Source organism: Vulpes lagopus, chromosome 5 (assembly GCF_018345385.1).
Source record: "Vulpes lagopus strain Blue_001 chromosome 5, ASM1834538v1, whole genome shotgun sequence".
NCBI classification, from domain to species: Eukaryota; Metazoa; Chordata; class Mammalia; order Carnivora; family Canidae; genus Vulpes; species Vulpes lagopus.
The window spans coordinates 25,400,495-25,419,336 of NC_054828.1; the positions used below are offsets into that span (position 1 = coordinate 25,400,495).

Sequence of the window (18,842 nt, forward strand, 5' to 3'; positions counted from 1 at the left end):
GATACGTAAACATTTGATTTTGCTTTCAGAGGAGCGGGGGGCAACGCGTTCCTGTCCCAGCAAAGAGTAAAGGCGGTCACGGTCCTCGTGCTCAAGAGCAGGAGCAAGGCCTCTGCATCAGGCTGACGCGGTGCCAGGCTCACCCCCGCCGTTCACTCTCTGAAATGACGACGACCGGTGCACCCGGACCCCGACGCCCGCGCTGCCCGAGGCCTCTGCACGCCGTGATTCGCTTCTCCCCGCCAGCACCCCTGGGCGCTAGATCCTGTGCTTGCCGGTTTCTCCAATAGAGAAACCGAGGCGCAGAGAGGCTGAGCGAGCCGGTGAGGCAGGGAGCGCGTCGGTTCGGATCTGAGCGCCCACCCGGTCTGGCCGCGGAGCGCACCCGGGCCCCGGCAGGCGGCGCGGACCCGGCGGCCGCGGAGCGCGAGGCGGGGGCGGGGGCGCGCGGGGGCGCTCGGCGGCGCGCGGGGGCGCTCGGGGGCCCAGCCCAGTTCCGCGCTCCCGCCGCCGGGGGGCGCCCCCGCCCGGCCCGCCGCCCGCGCGCTCCAGGCGGCCCCCGCGGCAGGACGCGCCGCCGCAAGATGTCCGTGCGCCGCCGGCCCGCGCGGCCCGCCGGCCGCCTCCCCTGGCTGCTGTGCTGCGGCGCCCTGCTGTCCCCGGCCGCCGGCTACGTGATCGTGAGCTCCGTGTCCTGGGCCGTCACCAACGAGGTGGACGAGGAGCTGGACAGCGCCTCCACCGAGGACGCGCTGCCCGCGCTGCTGGAGGACTCGGGCAGCATCTGGCAGCGCAGCTTCCCGGCCTCGGCGCACAAGGAGGACGCGCACCTGCCGCCCGCCGCCGCCGCCGCCGCCGCCGCCCGCGCCAGGCCGCCCCCCGCGCCGCCGGGGATGTTCTCCTACCGGCGCCAGGGCGGCCCGAGGCTGCGCCCCGGCACCGCCCGCTTCCTGGCCCACGCCAGCGCCTGGGGCTGTCTGGCCACCGTGTCCGCCCACGAGAAGGTACGCGGCCGCGAGCGGGCGGCAGGTGCGCGCCCCGCGGGGTCGGGGGGGGGAGGGGGCCGTGCCCGGCGGGCGGGGGCGGGGGCCGGCGCCCTGGTTACCCTGGCAACGGGGAGCGGGGGGCGGGAGCGGGGGGCGGGGGGACGGCGCCCGAGGTGCACCCCCGAGGCGGCCCCCGGCGCCCAGCGGACCCCAGCGCCCCGGTCACCTGCCCACACTGCGGCTGGGAGGAAGCACCACGGGACGGGGGTGCACAGTGACGTTTTGAAATATGCACCTCGAGAATTTTTCTGGAAAGGAGGTTTAGGGTGCAAAGTGTATGTATATATATACACGTGCTGGAATGAGCCGGTTTCTGCTCCACTTTTATCTTTCGGTTCGCAAATGTTTTACTCACCTGTTAGCCAGGATTACCCCTTAAGTCAAAATGACATGGAGAAATACGAGGCTGTGACATCCACAAGTACTCACCCTCCAGAAAGCTTTCAGGGCTGGTAAGCCTGGTAAGGGTTTTATTACAGGGAGGTAATTAGAACTCCTATTTAATTTATGCAAAAAAAAAATTTTTTTTTTTGGAATGTATAGGTCATTGGCCAGCAGGCAGGCTCTTAACCCAGGTCTCACCCATTTGGGGACTGGCTAAGTCACTGGCTTGTCCACTTTGCTTTCCTTGTCTATGAAATTAAGTGGTTGACTATATAGTTTCAAAGTTCCTGTTTTACTTTTTAAAAAATATCTCAAGAAGTTTATTCTGATTATGGTGATGATTTAACCCCTGTCACAGCATCCAAATGGTTGCTCACAGTTATATATGAGGTTCCTAAGACACACCTTAGGAAGATATGAAGCTTAACTATGAAGCTGATCTTGGTTTATTTTTTATTTTTTTTAATTTATAAAGTTTTTTTTTAAATTTTTATTTATGACAGTCACAGAGAGAGAGAGGTAGAGACACAGGCAGAGGGAGAAGCAGGCTCCATGCACTGGGAGCCCGATGTGGGATTCGATCCCGGGTCTCCAGGATCGCGCCCTGGGCCAAAGGCAGGCGCCAAACCGCTGCGCCACCCAGGGATCCCTGATCTTGGTTTAAAACATTGTTTCAGCGTGTTTGGCTGGCGCAGTCAGAAGAGCCCAACCCCCCTCTTGATCTGGGGTTTGTGAGTTTGAGCCCCACACTGGGTATAGAGATTACTTAAATTAAAATATTTTTTTTTAGAAAAGAAGAATCTAGATAGAGTGAATGCTTTAAAAAAATACACAGATTGTTTCAAGCAGTTAAAAGGCTAGTGCCAATGTACTGAAGATACTTTGACTTTCAACGTCTCTTTTCTTAGCTTTATTATTCCGGTATTGACATTTAATCCAAATTCAATACATTCAGAGAGCATTTACCATATGCATGTCATGTGTGCAAAGCATGACTCGAGGCAGTTTATGACAAGCTGAAAAACAAGAATCTGTGAATGAACTTACAATTTTGGAAGACTCCATAACATTGCGTCTCCAAAGATGAAAGCCATCTATTATTCCACTGTTGCCATGTAACACTTTAAAGATTAGGACAGCCCCTGAGTTCTAAGCTCAGTGACAATAAGGAACCCTCTGTAGAAGGTAAATAAAGCTCATGAAGATAGGGATGCAACACCCAGCAGGTGTCAGGGCAAACCTAAGATATATTTGCATACATGTCTGAGAACTTCACCCACACCATTGGGTGATCATGAACAAAACCGGGTGTAGTATGTTCCTATGACTTCCAGGGTGAGTTGCTGGACTATATAATGAAATATTGATTACAATTAAAAAATGTAACTAATACCTAAGAAAATGGTGTGGCCCTAAGAGAAACAGTAATAGAAAGTTCCCAGAGTCCAAAGACCAGTTATTAAAGTTAAGACTTGAGTTCTGTTCTCAAAGTTTTCAAAACCTTGGGAGAGTGAGGCTTCTAGGGGCAGCTTAATGGAAAATATTCTAGCACCCTTCCATACATTTCATCACCTCTCCCACAGATCGCTTTAAATTGCATAAAGTGAGCATTTTTCTTTGTCAAATGCTTTTCATCAACTTCCAGAATAATCCTTTTGCTATTCTCCCAGACAGAATGGCCCCGCTCACCTTCTCTGTAGAATTGTAGAGCCATCACTGGGTGACCTGGGTCAGGTGGGAACCCCCGTGGCTTCATTTACTACCCATCAACCCCGTGATGATGCCGTGCCATCCTCGTTGCTACATTTCCTGGCCAGAGACACAAGCTAAGCTCCCACCTCAGATCAATCCAAAACCCTGCATTGAAAAAGCCTTTTTCGCTATTTGTTAGATCCCAGGACTGCCGTTTGGGAACTGCCTGCCCATCAGCGACGGCCCCTTGGACAACAGCACTGGGATTCCTTTCTTCTATGTGACACCCAAGGACCCTGCAGTGGCCGATCTGATGAAGAACCCCATGGCCTCCCTCCTGCTGCCAGAATCGGAAGGAGAGTTCTGCAGGTAGTCAAAGGGGTTGGCCTTGCCCACACAGGTCCTCTGCATAAAGAAGAGGAACCATGGGGTGGGTCCTGTCTGGGTGGCATGACTTTGCCAGGGCCCTGAGATGCAAAGTGATGTGTTCACCAACCTGAAGTGGAAGGAGTGGCTGTCCGCCCCTTGGAATCAGGTGAATAGAATTCCACCACTCACCAAGTTGTGTGATTTGGGGCAAGTTACTTCACCTGTAGGAGCCTCAGCTTCCTCCTCTGTGAAATGGGAATAATAATTCCTACCTCACAGGGTTACTGGGAGGGTTGAGGGTCTTATACAATACCTGGTGGGCAACTGGCAGCTCTTGTTATGATGGAAATAGGGTAGGGAGGGGAGGTTGATGAAGGAAGGTCCAATAGTCCATGAGTCACAAGTAGCAAGGAATCCATTTACTACCCCCAGTGATCTACCTACTTCACTCTCTATTTATTGTTTTTCAAATTAATTTTGAACCCGCCATCCCTCCCACCAGAGATGTATGCACAAAGACCCCAAATTCTTTAACACACTTTTTTCAAAACCTCTAAAAAGAAAAGACACTTAAGTGCAGATGGAACATTAATCCAACACTTCTGTCTGCATTCAGAGCATAGAGGTTGAAATCCCATCCTGCCAGGGAGACGTCGGCACCACGCTTGTGTGGGGGTCACATGGCAGGAACCCCCTGAGGAGCAGCAGATGCAACAGGTGGCCTCAGGCAAGTCCCTTAAACCCCAGGACTCAGTCACTTCACTGGAAAATTTGGTGACACTTTAGGAACTAGGATAGAATTCATCCCAATTCCAAAATTCTATTATTCTTTACACAAGGCATAAAAAAACATATTAAGCAAACAAACTGATTAGTTCTTTGGGGTGTGGGGTGGTAATAATCAAAGCAACAACATGCTGTAAAATGCCACTCAGATAAAAGACTCTGTCGCTTACCTTTGGGACACTGACGAGGAGAGACTGCATTGGGCTAGAGACAGTTCAGACCCCTGTGGGGTCTGGCAAGAAGCCAGGAAAAGGGATGGTTCTTCTTTCATGGAATATTCTCTCTGTTCTTGGCCAGTCAAGCTTGCTGGCACTAGAAGTATATTCCCAGGATACCTTTCTAAACATCTGAGGAGTTCCAAAATCAGGCATCCTAAAGGTTGTCATGAGGCCTGAGCGTGTTGATCCCACAGCAGCTCTTGGAGACAGACAACAGAACATAGAGCAGCGCACACGGCTGCTGCAGAGTTCAGATGGCGGAAGGAATTGTCGACTGGAAGGTCCCAGGTGGACGTCAGCAGGAGCTGAAAGCTGGCAGCTACGAGAAATCTGGCTTTGAGAAGTCCTTGCTGGGGTGATCGAGGTCTGTAAGAACTGGGTATGTGTGTGTATGGCCTGGAACCATCTGTGCCATCCGTCTTCATGCGTGCAGACCACATCTGGAAAGTTCAGACACCTGTGCAGCATGCCAGGGTCACTGGAGGAGGCCGCTCAGGACCTGCCTGAGTGGCCACCCCAGGCCCGAGGGCATCAGTGTCTCAGCACACGTGTAAGCCTGGCCTGGAAGAGGAGGGATGAGCCGCCACCATTGGTACCCCTGTGTTTAGATCCTCACGTGAAACTACTTCTCAGAACTGCTCCCTGTTTTCCCTGCTTAAGCTTCTGAAGCATTAAAATAGAACTTAAAGAAACATACACAAAATCAAGGTTAGCTATAGTAAGCACCAAAGCTAAGGTGACCAAGCAGTGGGGCCTGTTGTCACCCCAAGATCCACTACTTTCGTTGAACTGCCTATGCCCCGGTGTGTTTCCGCTGTGTGAGCTTCAGCGTCCAAGCTCTGCATTATATTTTAGGCTTTGGGTCCAACATCTTGGTGATGTTGAGCACAGAGACTTAACTAGAAAGCCAGGCAGACACTGGAGCCCTGAACAAACAAGCCGAGCGGGAGCTCCTCGGGTCACAGAAGCATCACAGGGCATCAGATACAAATACCCATGGCTGGGGCAGCCGGGGGGCTCAGTGGGTGAGCATCTGCCTTCTGCTCAGTGCGTGATCCCCAGGTCCTGGGATCGAGTCCCGCATCGGACTCCCCGCAGGGAGCCTGCTTCTCCCTCTGCCTGTGTCTCTGCCTCTCTCTGTGTCTCATGAATAAATATATTTAAAAAAAAATGTCCATGGCTAAGAACTACTCGGACCTGCCACAGCCTGGCAAGGCAGTGAGAAGCTGCCCCTCCCACCTGATCCCTGGGTCTAGAGAGATGGCCCCTGAGACCAGGGCTCTTTGCCAAGCCCTTCACAGCATTCCCCACAGAGCCGCGGGATTACAAAAAAAGAAAAAAGAAAAAAAAACTCCCATTTCTCATGCTGCTGCTGCTGCTGCTGATGATAAACCAAAGCCTTTCACCTTCCTTTCACCTGCAGAAGGCAGCTCATACTGAGAAAAGTGAAAATTGCCTTCATTCTTTAAAGCTGGTGTCCTTGTGGATTGAAGACGTGCAGCAGCATTTTTACCGTCACGTCTGGTACGTTCTGCACGCTCGTGGTGCTCTCCGCTTTGTGCACCCGGGGAGGGGCTGGCTTTTCCCCATTTCACCCAAAGTGGGCAGACGAAGCCAGACCCGTTCTTCTTGCGTGCTGCATGCCAGGGCTCTGGGGGCCCCGAGGGCCACGCTGGGGCTGGGGAACCCTCAGAAACCCGACCACAGACTGAGGCCAGATGGGAGGGAAGCAACGCGGCCACCGATGCTCTGAGAGAAGGAAAAGAAGTACCTTCCCAGCCATTTTCCTGAAGGGCCCACGGAGCGTTGCAGCTACGGCTATGCCTCTGCCCCAGGGCTAGCCCGGTGCCCACAGTGTGCACTGCGACAGGCTGGGGAGCCCCACTTGCCTGGGCAGGACACAGCGCCAGCAGGGCCAAGCACTGTTCCTGCCCGAGGGTGCACCGCGGGCATGGATTCTCCTGCCAGGGCAGGCTGAGCCGTGTGTGTGCACATGTGCGTATTGTCCCATATTCGACTATTACCCATTCGGAGGGCATATACCTCAGGCACCCCAACCCCGGCTCCCCCCAAGTCTACTCTGTCACCTTGAATTCATCCTCTATCCAGCAGCTGAAGTGATCTTTCAGAACCCGAGTCAGATCCTGGGATTCCCCTGCTTAAATGCTTTCATTGGGAAAAATAACAAAATCCTCAGAAATGGCCTGAGAGGCCCTGCATGGCCAGGAGCCTGCCTCTTTCTCAAAATAGGTAAGAGAGCCCGAGTCTTTGCTAATTGACTTACCAGTTGATTTATATCCTCGTTTTATTAATTTGAGAGGCTTAACCTTGAAAGCATGTTGTGATCAAAGCTGATGTGGATGTTTGGCATGTAGCTAAGAAATACGCTTTTTTTATTGCGATATAATTGACATAGAACAGTATATAAGGTGTATAACGTGTTGATTTGATACATTTACATATTACAGTGTGATTACCACCGTAGTGTTAGCGAGCACCTCTGGCACATCCCATAATTATTATTTCTTTCTTGTGGTGAGAACATTTAAGATCTGGTCTCTTGGCATCTTTGAAGTATGTGATATGGTATCATTGCCTGTGATCACTGTGCTGTGCATTTGCTGCCCAGAGCTCATTAATCTTCCAACTGCTCACCTGTGTCCTTTGACCAACACATCCTTGGTCCCCGCCCCCGCCCCATCCTCAGGCCCTGGTAAGCACCACCCTACTCTCTGAGTGAGTTTGGCTTTTTTTGAACTCCACGTGTAAGTGAGATCATACCATTTTTGTCTTTCTCCATCTGATTTTTCATGCTCAACATAACATCCTCAGGAGGCATCCATGTTGTCTCAAATAGCAGAGTTTCCTTTTTCTCTTAGCTGATTAATGTCCTCCTGTATACATGAGAAGTGCTTTTCATTCAGTAACACCACATGTGTGTTGACACAGATCATGCCCCCAAAATGATGCTTAGGTCTATAGCTGGCCTGTAGATTAAAGATAAAGTTGGATCTAAACTATTAGGGGTGGAACACCTGGGTGGCTCAGTGGTTGACTGCCTTTGGCTCAGGCCATGATCCTGGAGTCCTGGGATCAACTCTCACATCAGGCTTCCCACAGGGAGCCTGCTTCTCCCTCTGCCTGTGTCTCTGCCTCTCTCATGAGTAAATAAATAAATCTTTAAAAATAAATAAATTAATTCCTAGAGGTGAAAGACATCGAGTATCCAAAACTCCGAGGAGGTTTAATGATGAAGAAAATGCATAGCAGATGTCTTGTCCTTAACTAAGGCTGACCAACATCTTGAGAATAAGCAAGGAACATGTATTTCTCCACATTTTACAGGTTTATGGGGCCGTTAGAGAGTTTTTTGGTGAATCTGTAAAATGCAACCTGGGGAGATGGCTGGATGGCTCAGCGGTTGAGCATCTGTCTTTGGCTCAGGGCATGATCCCGGGATTCCAGGATTGAGTCCCGCATTGGGCTCCCAGTAAGGAGCCTGCTTCTCCCTCTGTCTGTGTCTCTGCCTCTCTCTGTGTCTCTCATGAATAAATAAATAAAATATTTTTTAAAAATGCAGCCTGGGGTCCTCCATCCCATCTGGTTATGGGATTTCCCCCAGACTTTTTTTTTTCCCCCAGACTTTTTACCACTCTGATCCTCTGGTCCCTGAACGTACCCTAAAATGTCACAGTAAAGTTACTAGATGTAATGGCACGCAGTTGTCTGGACTCCCATGCCAGGACGTATTGAACTGGGTGCTATTACCTGCCCTTCCTCAGGGAGGAGATCATTTGGAAAGGGAATCCGACTGGACAATAAACAGAAAGCGACTTTCAATATCGGAAAAGGACAGGATTGGTGGCTTCTAAAGGACCACGCTCAGGCTTCCCAGCTCAGGTTAACATGACAAATTGAACATAAGATTCCAGTTCACAAGGTTCACCAGCAATGAGCAACCCCTCTCCCCTCTCATTTTCCTCTTCCTTCAAACACATAAGAATGTAGAGATGCTCCTATGCCTAAGTGACTGTATGCTCAGACCAGAGACCCAGTTGTGTGAATATCCAATAAATATTGATTGACAGAGAAAGCCTATCGGAGACCTTCCCCTCTGCAGAAACATCTTTCCTTACAGAGCGCGTGGGCTCAAACACTGTGGGGTTTAGGGTTTGCATCTTCTCAGAGCCAAGGCAAATCAAGCCTTCTGGGCCAGGGAGGGTTCTTCTATTGAGTGACATTCTGCTCGTTGGCATTAGAATGAACTTTCATTTTGAAGATCTGGAAATAAATAGGACCCAAAGGGGCTTATCAGATGCTTTTCCTGCAATGAAAAAAAGATTTGATTGATAGTTTGGACACAAGCTAGGTTTCTACTCAATTATCAAGACAGGAGGATCTGAAAACACTTGTTTCCTTTTCCCCAAAAGGTTTTTAATGAAATATTGCCATGGCCCATTCATTCCCCCCCTACTCACCCCCCTCCCCCGAGCTGAGAGCGTCCCTGTCCAGACAATGAGCTTGTCAAAGCCCTTGAATTGACCAGGGCTCAGAGTGGTTTGGCATCAAAGGAGATGCTGAGATTCTGTTTTGTAAAGGAATCTAGTTTCTGAGAGGGAGATGCCAGACTGAATGGATCGAAGCCCCCTGGGTGTGTAAAACACGGAATGGGAGCCCTTCGGAAACGATGGTCCCTCAGCGTGATTTGCTTGGAGGGGTACGTGCAGCACAGGGAATTCAACACTGAAGAATCCCACATCAAAAGAGTATTGCTCACACTAGAGAGTTTGGGACAATGTGCTTGGACACAGGTTCCCGCCCTATCCTCTGAGCAGCCCTCGCATTTGATAGGCACATTGACGGGACAAGAAGCTCCTTTGGTGAAACGTGGGAGGGTGTCCGTGGGAGGGCTGGTCTGCCTTTGTGCCAGGAGCACAGGCAGGACAAACGCTCAGTGGGCTCACACAACTCAAACAGCGTAGTGACTTTAATCCTTCCTTCTCTGCAGAAAATTACAAGAAGTTCCAGAAATACAAATGCCCCTTAGCCTGCATCTTTTTAACTGTTGTCGTAGGAAGAAAAGATACATCAAATGGGAGCCGAAAACCTTAGCCCAGCCCAATTTCAAATGCAGGCTCCAAGATCTGTGCCCCTAGAACTATACGTGGAAGGCGCTCTTTTCCATTGTTCTCTAGAAGAGTTCAGTCAAGTGAACACACAGCGTAAGCATGTGCTTGCAACAGCCTGCCTGCTAACGGCCAAGATGTATCTCCGTCTGCACTCCGTCTACCTGAGACGTGACGGGCGTTCCAAAGTGCAGGGCCCAGCCCTCATCAGCTAAAGAAGCTGAATTCAATTTCTCTTCAACTGAATTTTGTTCATTCTCCTTGAAGGCAGCATAGAGGTCTTCTAAATAGATGGCTTTCTGTCCAGGTCCATGTTGCCTCTTCTCCTTTGCCTGCACAGCCCTGAAATCCTGAAGCTAACATTAACCCAAGTTGCTTTTAAAAGAGCTGTCTGGGAGAGAAGGCTTCCTGGGCAGGTGTTTGCTTTTTCTCTCCCGTCTTCCACTCATTGCCATGGCCAGTGCTCCCGGGAACCTGTGGCTACCTCTTTCTCCCTAATTTTGTTTCAGCTCCATGAAGTTCTGTCCCTGTGGATCCCAGGGCACTCATTTCACAAGTCCACTGGTGATTCTGGTTCCCCTGTCTTCATACCACACCCTCTGGCATCTCTGACTACCTCTCCCCATCCAGTTTACAGTGTTTTATTCACCTGTTAGACATGATTTCACCTTGTGCTGAAATGAGATGAATTCATGATAAGTAACTCCTATAAATATACACCTTCCAGAAAGCTTTTAGTTGTTAAGAGAGAGGTAAGGGTTCTATTATAAGGCCCTTAGCCTCTGGAAATTGCTAATCTATTTTGTGTATTTATTGAATTTGTCTATTCTGGGCATTTCCTTTAAGTGGAATTATATAATATATGCTTCTTTATGACTGATTTCTTTCACTTAGCATGATGTTTTTGTCAATGCAAAATGAACAAATCTTTTAGAATCTCTAACAGCAAGAAAGAGCATTTTATTTGAGCCCAAGTTAGGCTGCCTGGGAAACACGCTCTTCACAGAGATGAACGTGTTCTGAAGAATGAGTCATTTTTACAGGATTGTCTACATTTTACATCTTGTAGAAGCTCAGAAGATTATGGATTAGCATATAGGCAGGAATCAAGAGTTTTCCATCATAAAGGAATGCAGGGAGCAGGAACATTGATCCGTATCTCAAGGACAAGATGATTTTTCTTTAGGTTACTCATTCACAAAGCAGATGTACGATACATGCATGGTGGCCATAAATCAGGCTTTTGGTTTGAACAAAGTTTAGAGTCATGCTGACTTAGAAATCTAGAATGGCTTCCTTTGAGGGTAGATCTTTAGAGTTTTTCTCTCCTCAGCTTTTGTGGTTCATTATGTTTTAGCATGTATCCATACTTCATTCCTTTTTATGGCCAAATACTGTTCTATTGTATGAAAATGCCACATTCTGTGTATCTATTTTTACTTATGTATTCATCAGTTGAGGACATTTGCTTCCATGTTTTGCCTGTTATGAATTATGCTACTATGAATATTTAAAAGTTTTCATATGGACTTTTTCTTTCAATTCGCTAGGGTACCTACCTAAGCGTAGAACTGCTGGGTCATATGGTAACTGTATGTTTAGCTTTTTGAGGAACTGAATGTTTTCTTCACGGGCTTTGCCGTTTTACCTTCCATCAGCAGTGTATGAGGTTTCCAGTTTCTCCACACCCTCACCAACACTTGTTACTGTCTGCCTTGTTTATGATGGCCATCCTGGTGGTGTTTCATTGTGGTTTTGATATGCATTTTCCTAATGACTACTAATGTTAAGCATCTTCACATGTTCTTATTAGCTATCTGTCTATCTTCTTTGGAGGACTATTTAATGCCTTTACCCTTTTTAAATTGGGCTATTTCTCTTTTTATTATTCAGTTGCCAGAGTTCTTTCTATATTCTGGATATGATCCTTGTCAGATGTATAATTTGCAAATGTTTGTAATGCATGTTTGTCTGATTTTCTCTTCTTTTGTCATTGGAAGAAGTAGAAAAACTCAGGATTTAATATTGACATTTAAATTATATATATTCTTGGTTAGTGTTCTTTCGCTTCTATAAGCTGGACTTCCCCCATCAGAAAAGGACATAATTGAAGTAACTTTCCTGAGATAATACAGAAGTACACCTAAATGATCTAATGTGCAGAATGGTAAGAAAATGTCTCAGAAAAAAAGATTTTAATTAATTGGATCACAAAGAGTCACTGGATCTGTGATTTGTGAGGGAAAAGGGATTTGTGAGGGAAAGCTGTTATTCTAATAATCTAGAGATGAGGTGGGGAGATACTGACAATAAAATCAATTAAACATTAATTGAGGGACGTCTGGGTGGCTCAGCGGTTGACCGTCTGCCTTCGGCCCAGGGTGTGACCCTGGAGTCCCGGGATCGAGTCCCACGTCAGGCTCCCTGCATGGAGCCTGCTTCTCCCTCTGCCTGTATCTGCCTCTCTTTCTGTATCTCTCATGAATAAATAAATAAAATCTTTTAAAAAAATTAATTGAATTAAGCATACTGTATATGAAGGAACATGCTAAATATAGTAATGAAAATAAGTTTTTCTTTCAAACAATATTTATCAAGCACTCCCTCTATGCCAGGTGCACATAATTAGGACTTACAGACATGGGCTCTTCCCTGCTTATTTGTCACCAGTCATTTGAACTGAGACAGGGAGATCGAACAAGTGACTGTGTGTAAAGGGCCCCTAATTGTTAAAACCACACATCTCTGCAGTGGGGTAGATGAGTAGAAATGCAGGTGGTAGCTGTGATTTCCACCAGCTTAGCATCTCCACTTGGCATCTGTCTGTCCACCATTTCCATCTCATCCTACTCAGTCTGACCTGTCCTTTAAGACACTGTGGCACCTGGTGGGGCTCAGTCGGTTAAGAGTCCAACTCTTGATTTCTGTTCAGGTCATGATCTCAGGGACCTGAGATTGAGTCCCTAGGTGGGCTCTGCACTGAAATGGAGTCTGCTTGAGATTCTCTCTCCCTCTCCCTCTGCCCCTCCCCCTGCTTGCATGCCTTCTTTCTCTTTCTCTAAAGTAAAAAGTAAATCTAAAATAAATAAATAAATAAACCCAAAACCAAAAACAACACAGTTGATCTGAAAGTTAATCTCTTGAAAGTCCCTTCCTTTCTTTGCCTCTTCCTTCCCATCTTAAGGCTTCGAACACACCTTCTAGCCCCAGTAATTACCAGTTCATTTCCCAGGATGCACTTCATTTCTGCCTGCCTCTCAAGGAGAGCCCAGGTCTCAGCCCCTGGGACTGCATCGTCCCAGGCCCCCAGCTCTGAGAAGCCCATTCCCCTGCACCCCCACCTGCCAGGACAGCGGGGTGTTTGCGTGCTCCCCACCTGCTGACCCTAGTGCGCCCTGCGCTGCCTTTCTGCCCTGTTCCCCTTCAGGTGTCAGAGCAGCCTGAGCTGAGCCTGACTGGGCTGCCGGCAGACGTGATTCTCCAAGGGGCACAGTCTCTCCCCGTACAACAGGCCAAGGCTCCGGGGCACTGAAAGGTCCTTACAGCCTGCAAGGGCCTGGCCATGGGCTACTGCCTTCCACTTTACGGGTTAGGAGCTGAGGGGCGGGAAGCCGGGGCCCAGAAAATGGGGGCTCAGGATTCGGTCACCCCTTGCCCACTGCGTGGTCTCTGCAGACAGCTCTGCTCCCCACTGAGCGCCCACATCCTCCTCCGGCTTTCGGCTCCTCTGTAGCTGCCTCCTTGCCTTGTCTCCTTCCAAGGGGGTGGAGTGTTGGATTGCCAGGCAGCTCCTCTTGCTTACTTCGTCGGCTGCCGCACATCTCCGAGTAGGATGAGCAGTGGGGTTTGGGGAAGGACAGCTGAACGTGCAGTTGAGCTGCACGTGTTATTAGACAGCACGTGTGCTCGAGCCACAACTGCTAGAGCGTGGGCACGCAGGGTGAGGACAAAAGCAAAGCCCACTCTGCGGGCTCCTGTGGTCTTGTGTGCCTCCACGGGGACTTGCTGTCCTGTTTCTGAGGCAGGAGGGCCATGGTGGGTCTAAGAAACACAAGTAGCCCAAGCGGAGCCGCAAGGCCTGTTTGCCCACAACGGGGTTCAAGCAGTGCCAGCAGAAGGGCAGGGGGAGCTTGGGTGGAATCTCAGAAGTGGTTTCAGGGCTGCGTCCAATCGGAGGCCGGCACTGCAGGTGAGGCCTGCCCGGGCACCCTAACCCCATCTCAGAGGATCCCAGGGCGTCCCCGCTCCAATCACTGGCCGCCCTCCTTGCAGGGATGGAGAGCACGTCTGCCCCTTACCCCCAGCCTCCCACCACACTGCTGGGCCTCCCTTCCTCCCTTCTCAACTCCGTGTCTCTGCTCTTCTTCTCTTCTCTGAGTCTCAGCACCCTCCCCGAACAAAACCAAACTCTTCTGTGTCTCCTGCCTGCACAGGAGTCCAAGATGCAATAACATCAAGGGAAGACATCATTTGCAGAACTGCACACCCTGACCTGTCTTTCCTCCCACGTGCCAGCCTGCCCTGGGGAGGGGGCCTCACCTTGTCCTCCTCATCAAGACTCATTAATGCATTTTCCTAAACAAAAGAGCAGCCCTTCCTGAGATGTGTTTACTGCCCTCTGTTCCCACCACCGGGTCCTCTACTCCAGTCACACGGAGACGCAGGAATTCCTGGCCAGCTGCAGTCAGCTCGTGTTTCTTTAGTGGTGAGTCCACCAGGAGCCAAGGAATGCGGTTAAGCTAGAGTCAGAGGTCAAGAAATAGCAGGTGGGTATCAGACTTGGGGCGCTGTGCAGATAATAACAGGGAACAAGAGGTGAATGGACAGACTTGGGGGAAGTTCTGAAGGAGAAGAGGCAGTTCCTTTCCTGCCAGTGCTGCACACACCCCCAGTCTGGGGATCGACCAGCAAGGCCCTGGACTAATCCAGAAAGAAGAAGGCCACCAATGGACTCCAGAGTTTGCACCAGCAATGCCTTCTTCATTACTCTATAATCCATGTAATACGAAATATTTTTGTCTAATGGGCAGATGGCATTTTAAGATAACTTATTCCTCCGTTTTTATTACTCAGAGAGATATATACATATGCAAATCGGAGCTTGCAATCAGCACGATCTATTTATTTTTACATCGCTGGTTCCAAAGTGATTCACTTCCAATCCAAAGCAAAGAAACTTAACGGTTTTACATGGTGTCAAGAACTGTGACAGGGCTAAGATTTTGCCCTATTTGCAAGCAAGTTGGCCACGTTCGTTCTAACCAAGAGTGAGCCTGCCGTGGTTCGCAGATGCTGGCACAGGACACAAAACTCGTGAGTCAGAGACAAAGGTTTGGGTTGCTCACCGCGAGGGCAGTGGCTAGCAGAGCAGTGTTTTGTGGCCGGGGTTCCCAGGGGCCCCAGTTCCCACAAGGATATGAAGAGGGCCAGGTGGCATCTATACACACAGTGGGTTGCACAACAGGAGAGCAACTCTCAGCCTCTCAGCCTCAGTCTTGTGTGACCGAGAGCAAGCCTGCCTGCCCCCGCCATCCTGGGAAAGACAGCATCTTCATCCTGCTGGACGTAAACAAGCCTGCCCTTTGCCCCAGAGGGAAACACTGTACCCTCCAAGGCACTTTGCTCTATGAACATCTCTGGGAAAAGATGGTCCTGAACAAAGGAAGCTAGTCCTCTGCTCCTAAGAGGTCAGAAACACGAGATACTCTTGGAGAACTGCTTAGATAAGACTTATAGAGTCTTATCTTTAAAAAAACATATCAAAGTGTGAATAGTTTTTAAACCTGGGCCCTCTTTGCTTGGCCTGATACTGTGTTAGTAGAAACGGATGCAGATGGGGACCTCCTTCCTCTGCACAGTTCCATCACGACTTTACTGCCTGTATCGAGAACAGTTTGCGGATCACTATTAATACCACCAGCATTAGGCGGGCATGCCTCAACCACAGGATCCATTCTAAGAACAGGAAGAGCTCCAGGAACTGTAAACCCTTCTACCAGTGAGGAGCCTCTCAGATGCCAAGAAATAGAAAAAATAAGCTCAGAAGTGCTTAGAGAAATAAACTTATTAACTGACATATTTGGAAGTCCAGAGGAAGGCTTTTCTTAGGGGTCCTGCAGTGTCAGGCCAAATCAGCTTTTCCCATTTCTCCTATCTGCCTTCCCTTCTGCTTCATTTTAAAGATGGCCCCACTTGTGATCCAGATGTGGTGCCAGCAATTTCAAAGCTGTTCCCTCTTTATGTCCAGGGAGAGTGAGCACCACTCCAGGTAGACTCCAGAGGAGAGTAAGGGGGCTGCCCTTCCAGAAGTCCCCAGCAAGGAGCACCTTGAGCTTTAGTGACCGGACTTCTTGTGCCAATCCCCGAATCCATCACTCTGGCCAGGGGACAGAGTGTTCTGGCTGGTTAAGGCAATCCCAGCCCTCAGAATCAGGGTGGTGGAATAGAGTTCCCTGGAGCTGGGAACAAGGGACAAGCGGATGCCTAAACAGTGTCAGGAAGAGGGAGAGTCTGTCTCCAGCCCCTGTTCACCAAAGGAGGCTCTCATAAACTGGAAGGGTCCCCAGGGTACAGGGCATCCTCCTCGCTGGTACCCGGTGCATTTACTGACCATCTCAAGAGCAGCAGCTGCGAGAAACCTCAAGTATGTTGTAGTGGGGGAGTGGCGGGGGGGGGGGGGGGCAGGGAACTAAAGGTTCCCACCTCTTTCAGATGCTAGTTAGTTCCCTTTTACTGCTGTACCAAAGCAGCACAATCTACTGGCTTCAAATGACACAAATATATTGTTACAGTGACAGAGGTCAGTAGTCCCAAACAGGTCTTCATAGGCTGCAATCAGGGTGTAGACAGGACTGCGTGCCTTCCTGGAGGCTCTAGGGGAAAAACCATTTTCTTGCCTTTTCCTGCTTCTGGAAACTGCCTGTATTCCTTGGCTTGTGGCCCCTGCCACATTCAAAGCCAGAGACGGCGGGTTGTCTTTCTCACACTGTATCTCTCTCACGCTCTCCTTTGTCTTCCCCTGTGACTTTTAATGACTCCTGTGACTGCCCTGGGCCCAGCTGGATAATCCAGGATAGTCTCCGTATCCAATGCCAGCTGGTTGGCCAAACAGCCTTGAAATTGCTGGTGCCACATCTGGATCACAAGTGGGGCCATCTTTAAAATGAAGCAGAAGGGAAGGCAGAGAGGAGAAATGGGAAAACCAGCTGGCATTGGATAATTTCCCTTTGCCATGTAAAGTAACACAGTCACGTATTCCAGAGATTAGGATGCAAACATCTTTGTTGGGGGGTGGGGTGACAATTATCCTGCCTGCCACAGGTGGGAAGGAACTTCTACAGAGTCTCGCTGGGTTGTCCACTGCATAAATGGAAAGTTTTGTATTTATCTATTTAAATACATAATCTCCTTTCTTTTCTATATAATCACCACCAGTGGATAAGCAAAACACTCCCTATATAAAAATGATGCCCCCTATATAAACCCTGTAATGACTTACTTATGAGTACTACTTTGTTGCTTTCATCAAAGAGCAATGTTGTGAAGAAATTAGCCTTAATAGTGAACAAATAATTAAGTGCAACTAGTCTTGTCTAGTATATGTAAATTTAGTTCTTGTTTACTGTTCTTGCTTCTTTTCTCCTCTTGGGTTTTTCACCAAGTTCAATGTAGATTCGTAGTTATTATGTGGATTGCTTCCCACCGTTGTTTCATCATAACCCCACAAGAAGAATTCACAATTCAGCAACTGCATTTTTGTGGTGTCATAAACAGAGCAGACTATAACACTTTCAAACGGTACACAGTGTTCTCACATGAAGCAATTGACCTGAAAGTGTGGGCATGTCCACTCTTTCCCGTGTTACAACTCAACAGGATGTGTCGTACAGAAAAGCTTCCAGGCAGGTGAAAACAAGTTCCTTAAATATAAGCAAAACATATGCTTTGCTTAACAAATGTACCTTTCTCAAGGTTTTAATGCAATTTAATGGGTGAGAATGAGTTTTAAAGAATCATGCCTCAAGGCTTCCATTTTATGACACATGCCATCTGGGAGAAATAGATCTATGGGAGTCTGCTTGGCCAGCTGTGTCAGGAACTCCCAAACGACCCCCACCCCCCCAACAGCTTGATGATTTGCTGAAATGACTTGTGAGACTCAGGAGCTCTTGCTTTACTGCAGTAAAAGGATACAGATCAAGGTCATCAGAAGAAAAGCTGCACAAGTGAAGTCCAAGAGTAAGGAGGCCCAAGCTTCCAAGAGTTGCTTCCCGTGGAATTACATGGAGACACACTGAATTCTCCCAGCAATGAAGCATGACAGCATGTATAAAGTGTTGCCAACTAGAGAAGCTCACCTGAGCCTCAATATCCAGTGTTTTTATTGTAGTTCAGTCACATGGGCACTACGGTGTCCAAATGATTCATCTTAGCTACTCAGTCTCTGGGCCCCATAGAGGTCAAGTTGATCCTGTGTGGCCCAGGGCCTCACAGAAACACTCTCATGAAGAGGATATGTCATGGCCTCAGAAGTTATCTTCCAGGAACCAGCTGAGGGCCAGTCCTCCTGAAACAGGTCTTTCTTTGGAATGTGCAGGGCCTGAGCAACTGTGGTCTGCTGAGTTAGCTCCTTACCTACATCCCGTGGATATCGTGAGGATTAAACAAGTCAGATGCCTTAAAAGATACATAGTATTATGTAAAGGAGATGTGTAAAAGTCAAATAGTGATACCTGTTTCAAAAAGGAAAAAAAAAGAAATATCATTTTCTCAAGCAGTAATCAAATTACAAAGTGAAGCAAATGGATTGGTAACTAGGTGGGTAGATTTGAATTGAAATGCACAGCCCAGCTGGAAACTGCCAAGGTTCTTAAAGTGAGGACAGCTTTAACCATGATGCCAGGAGATGTCATAATATTCAGATGGTAAAAATACACAGACTTCTGGGAGTCAGCTAGAGTATGTCTTTCCACATCTCTGTGGACTCCTTAGACACCGAGGTTCCCAATACAGGCACAGGATCTGCCACACACATAATCGGTCTCCATTTTCAGCTTTAAAAAAATACCTCCAAGATTTTGTAGGTTAACTCCCACCAATATTATGTGTTATCTACTGTCATACTAATTTAATACCTTCCATCCCATAATATCCTACCTCCGCAACAAATGTGGCCTGAGAGCCAGAGGAGGAGGCTTTTGGTGCTCACCATTTCAGAGTCC

General features: G+C 48.6%; 1 protein-coding gene across 2 annotated transcripts in view; it reads left to right on the top strand.

Moving 5' to 3' along the window:
* The first annotated feature begins 571 nt into the window (after nucleotides 1-571).
* Nucleotides 572-18,842, top strand: part of CREG2 (cellular repressor of E1A stimulated genes 2) — a 37,749-nt gene continuing 19,478 nt past the window's right edge. For both annotated transcript variants that reach the window (XM_041757480.1, XM_041757479.1), the window contains exons 1-2: nucleotides 572-1,004; nucleotides 3,322-3,491. In XM_041757480.1, coding sequence (XP_041613414.1) covers nucleotides 585-1,004; nucleotides 3,322-3,491 — 590 coding nt within the window. In that variant the 5' untranslated portion in view covers nucleotides 572-584. The remainder of the gene's footprint in view (nucleotides 1,005-3,321; nucleotides 3,492-18,842) is intronic.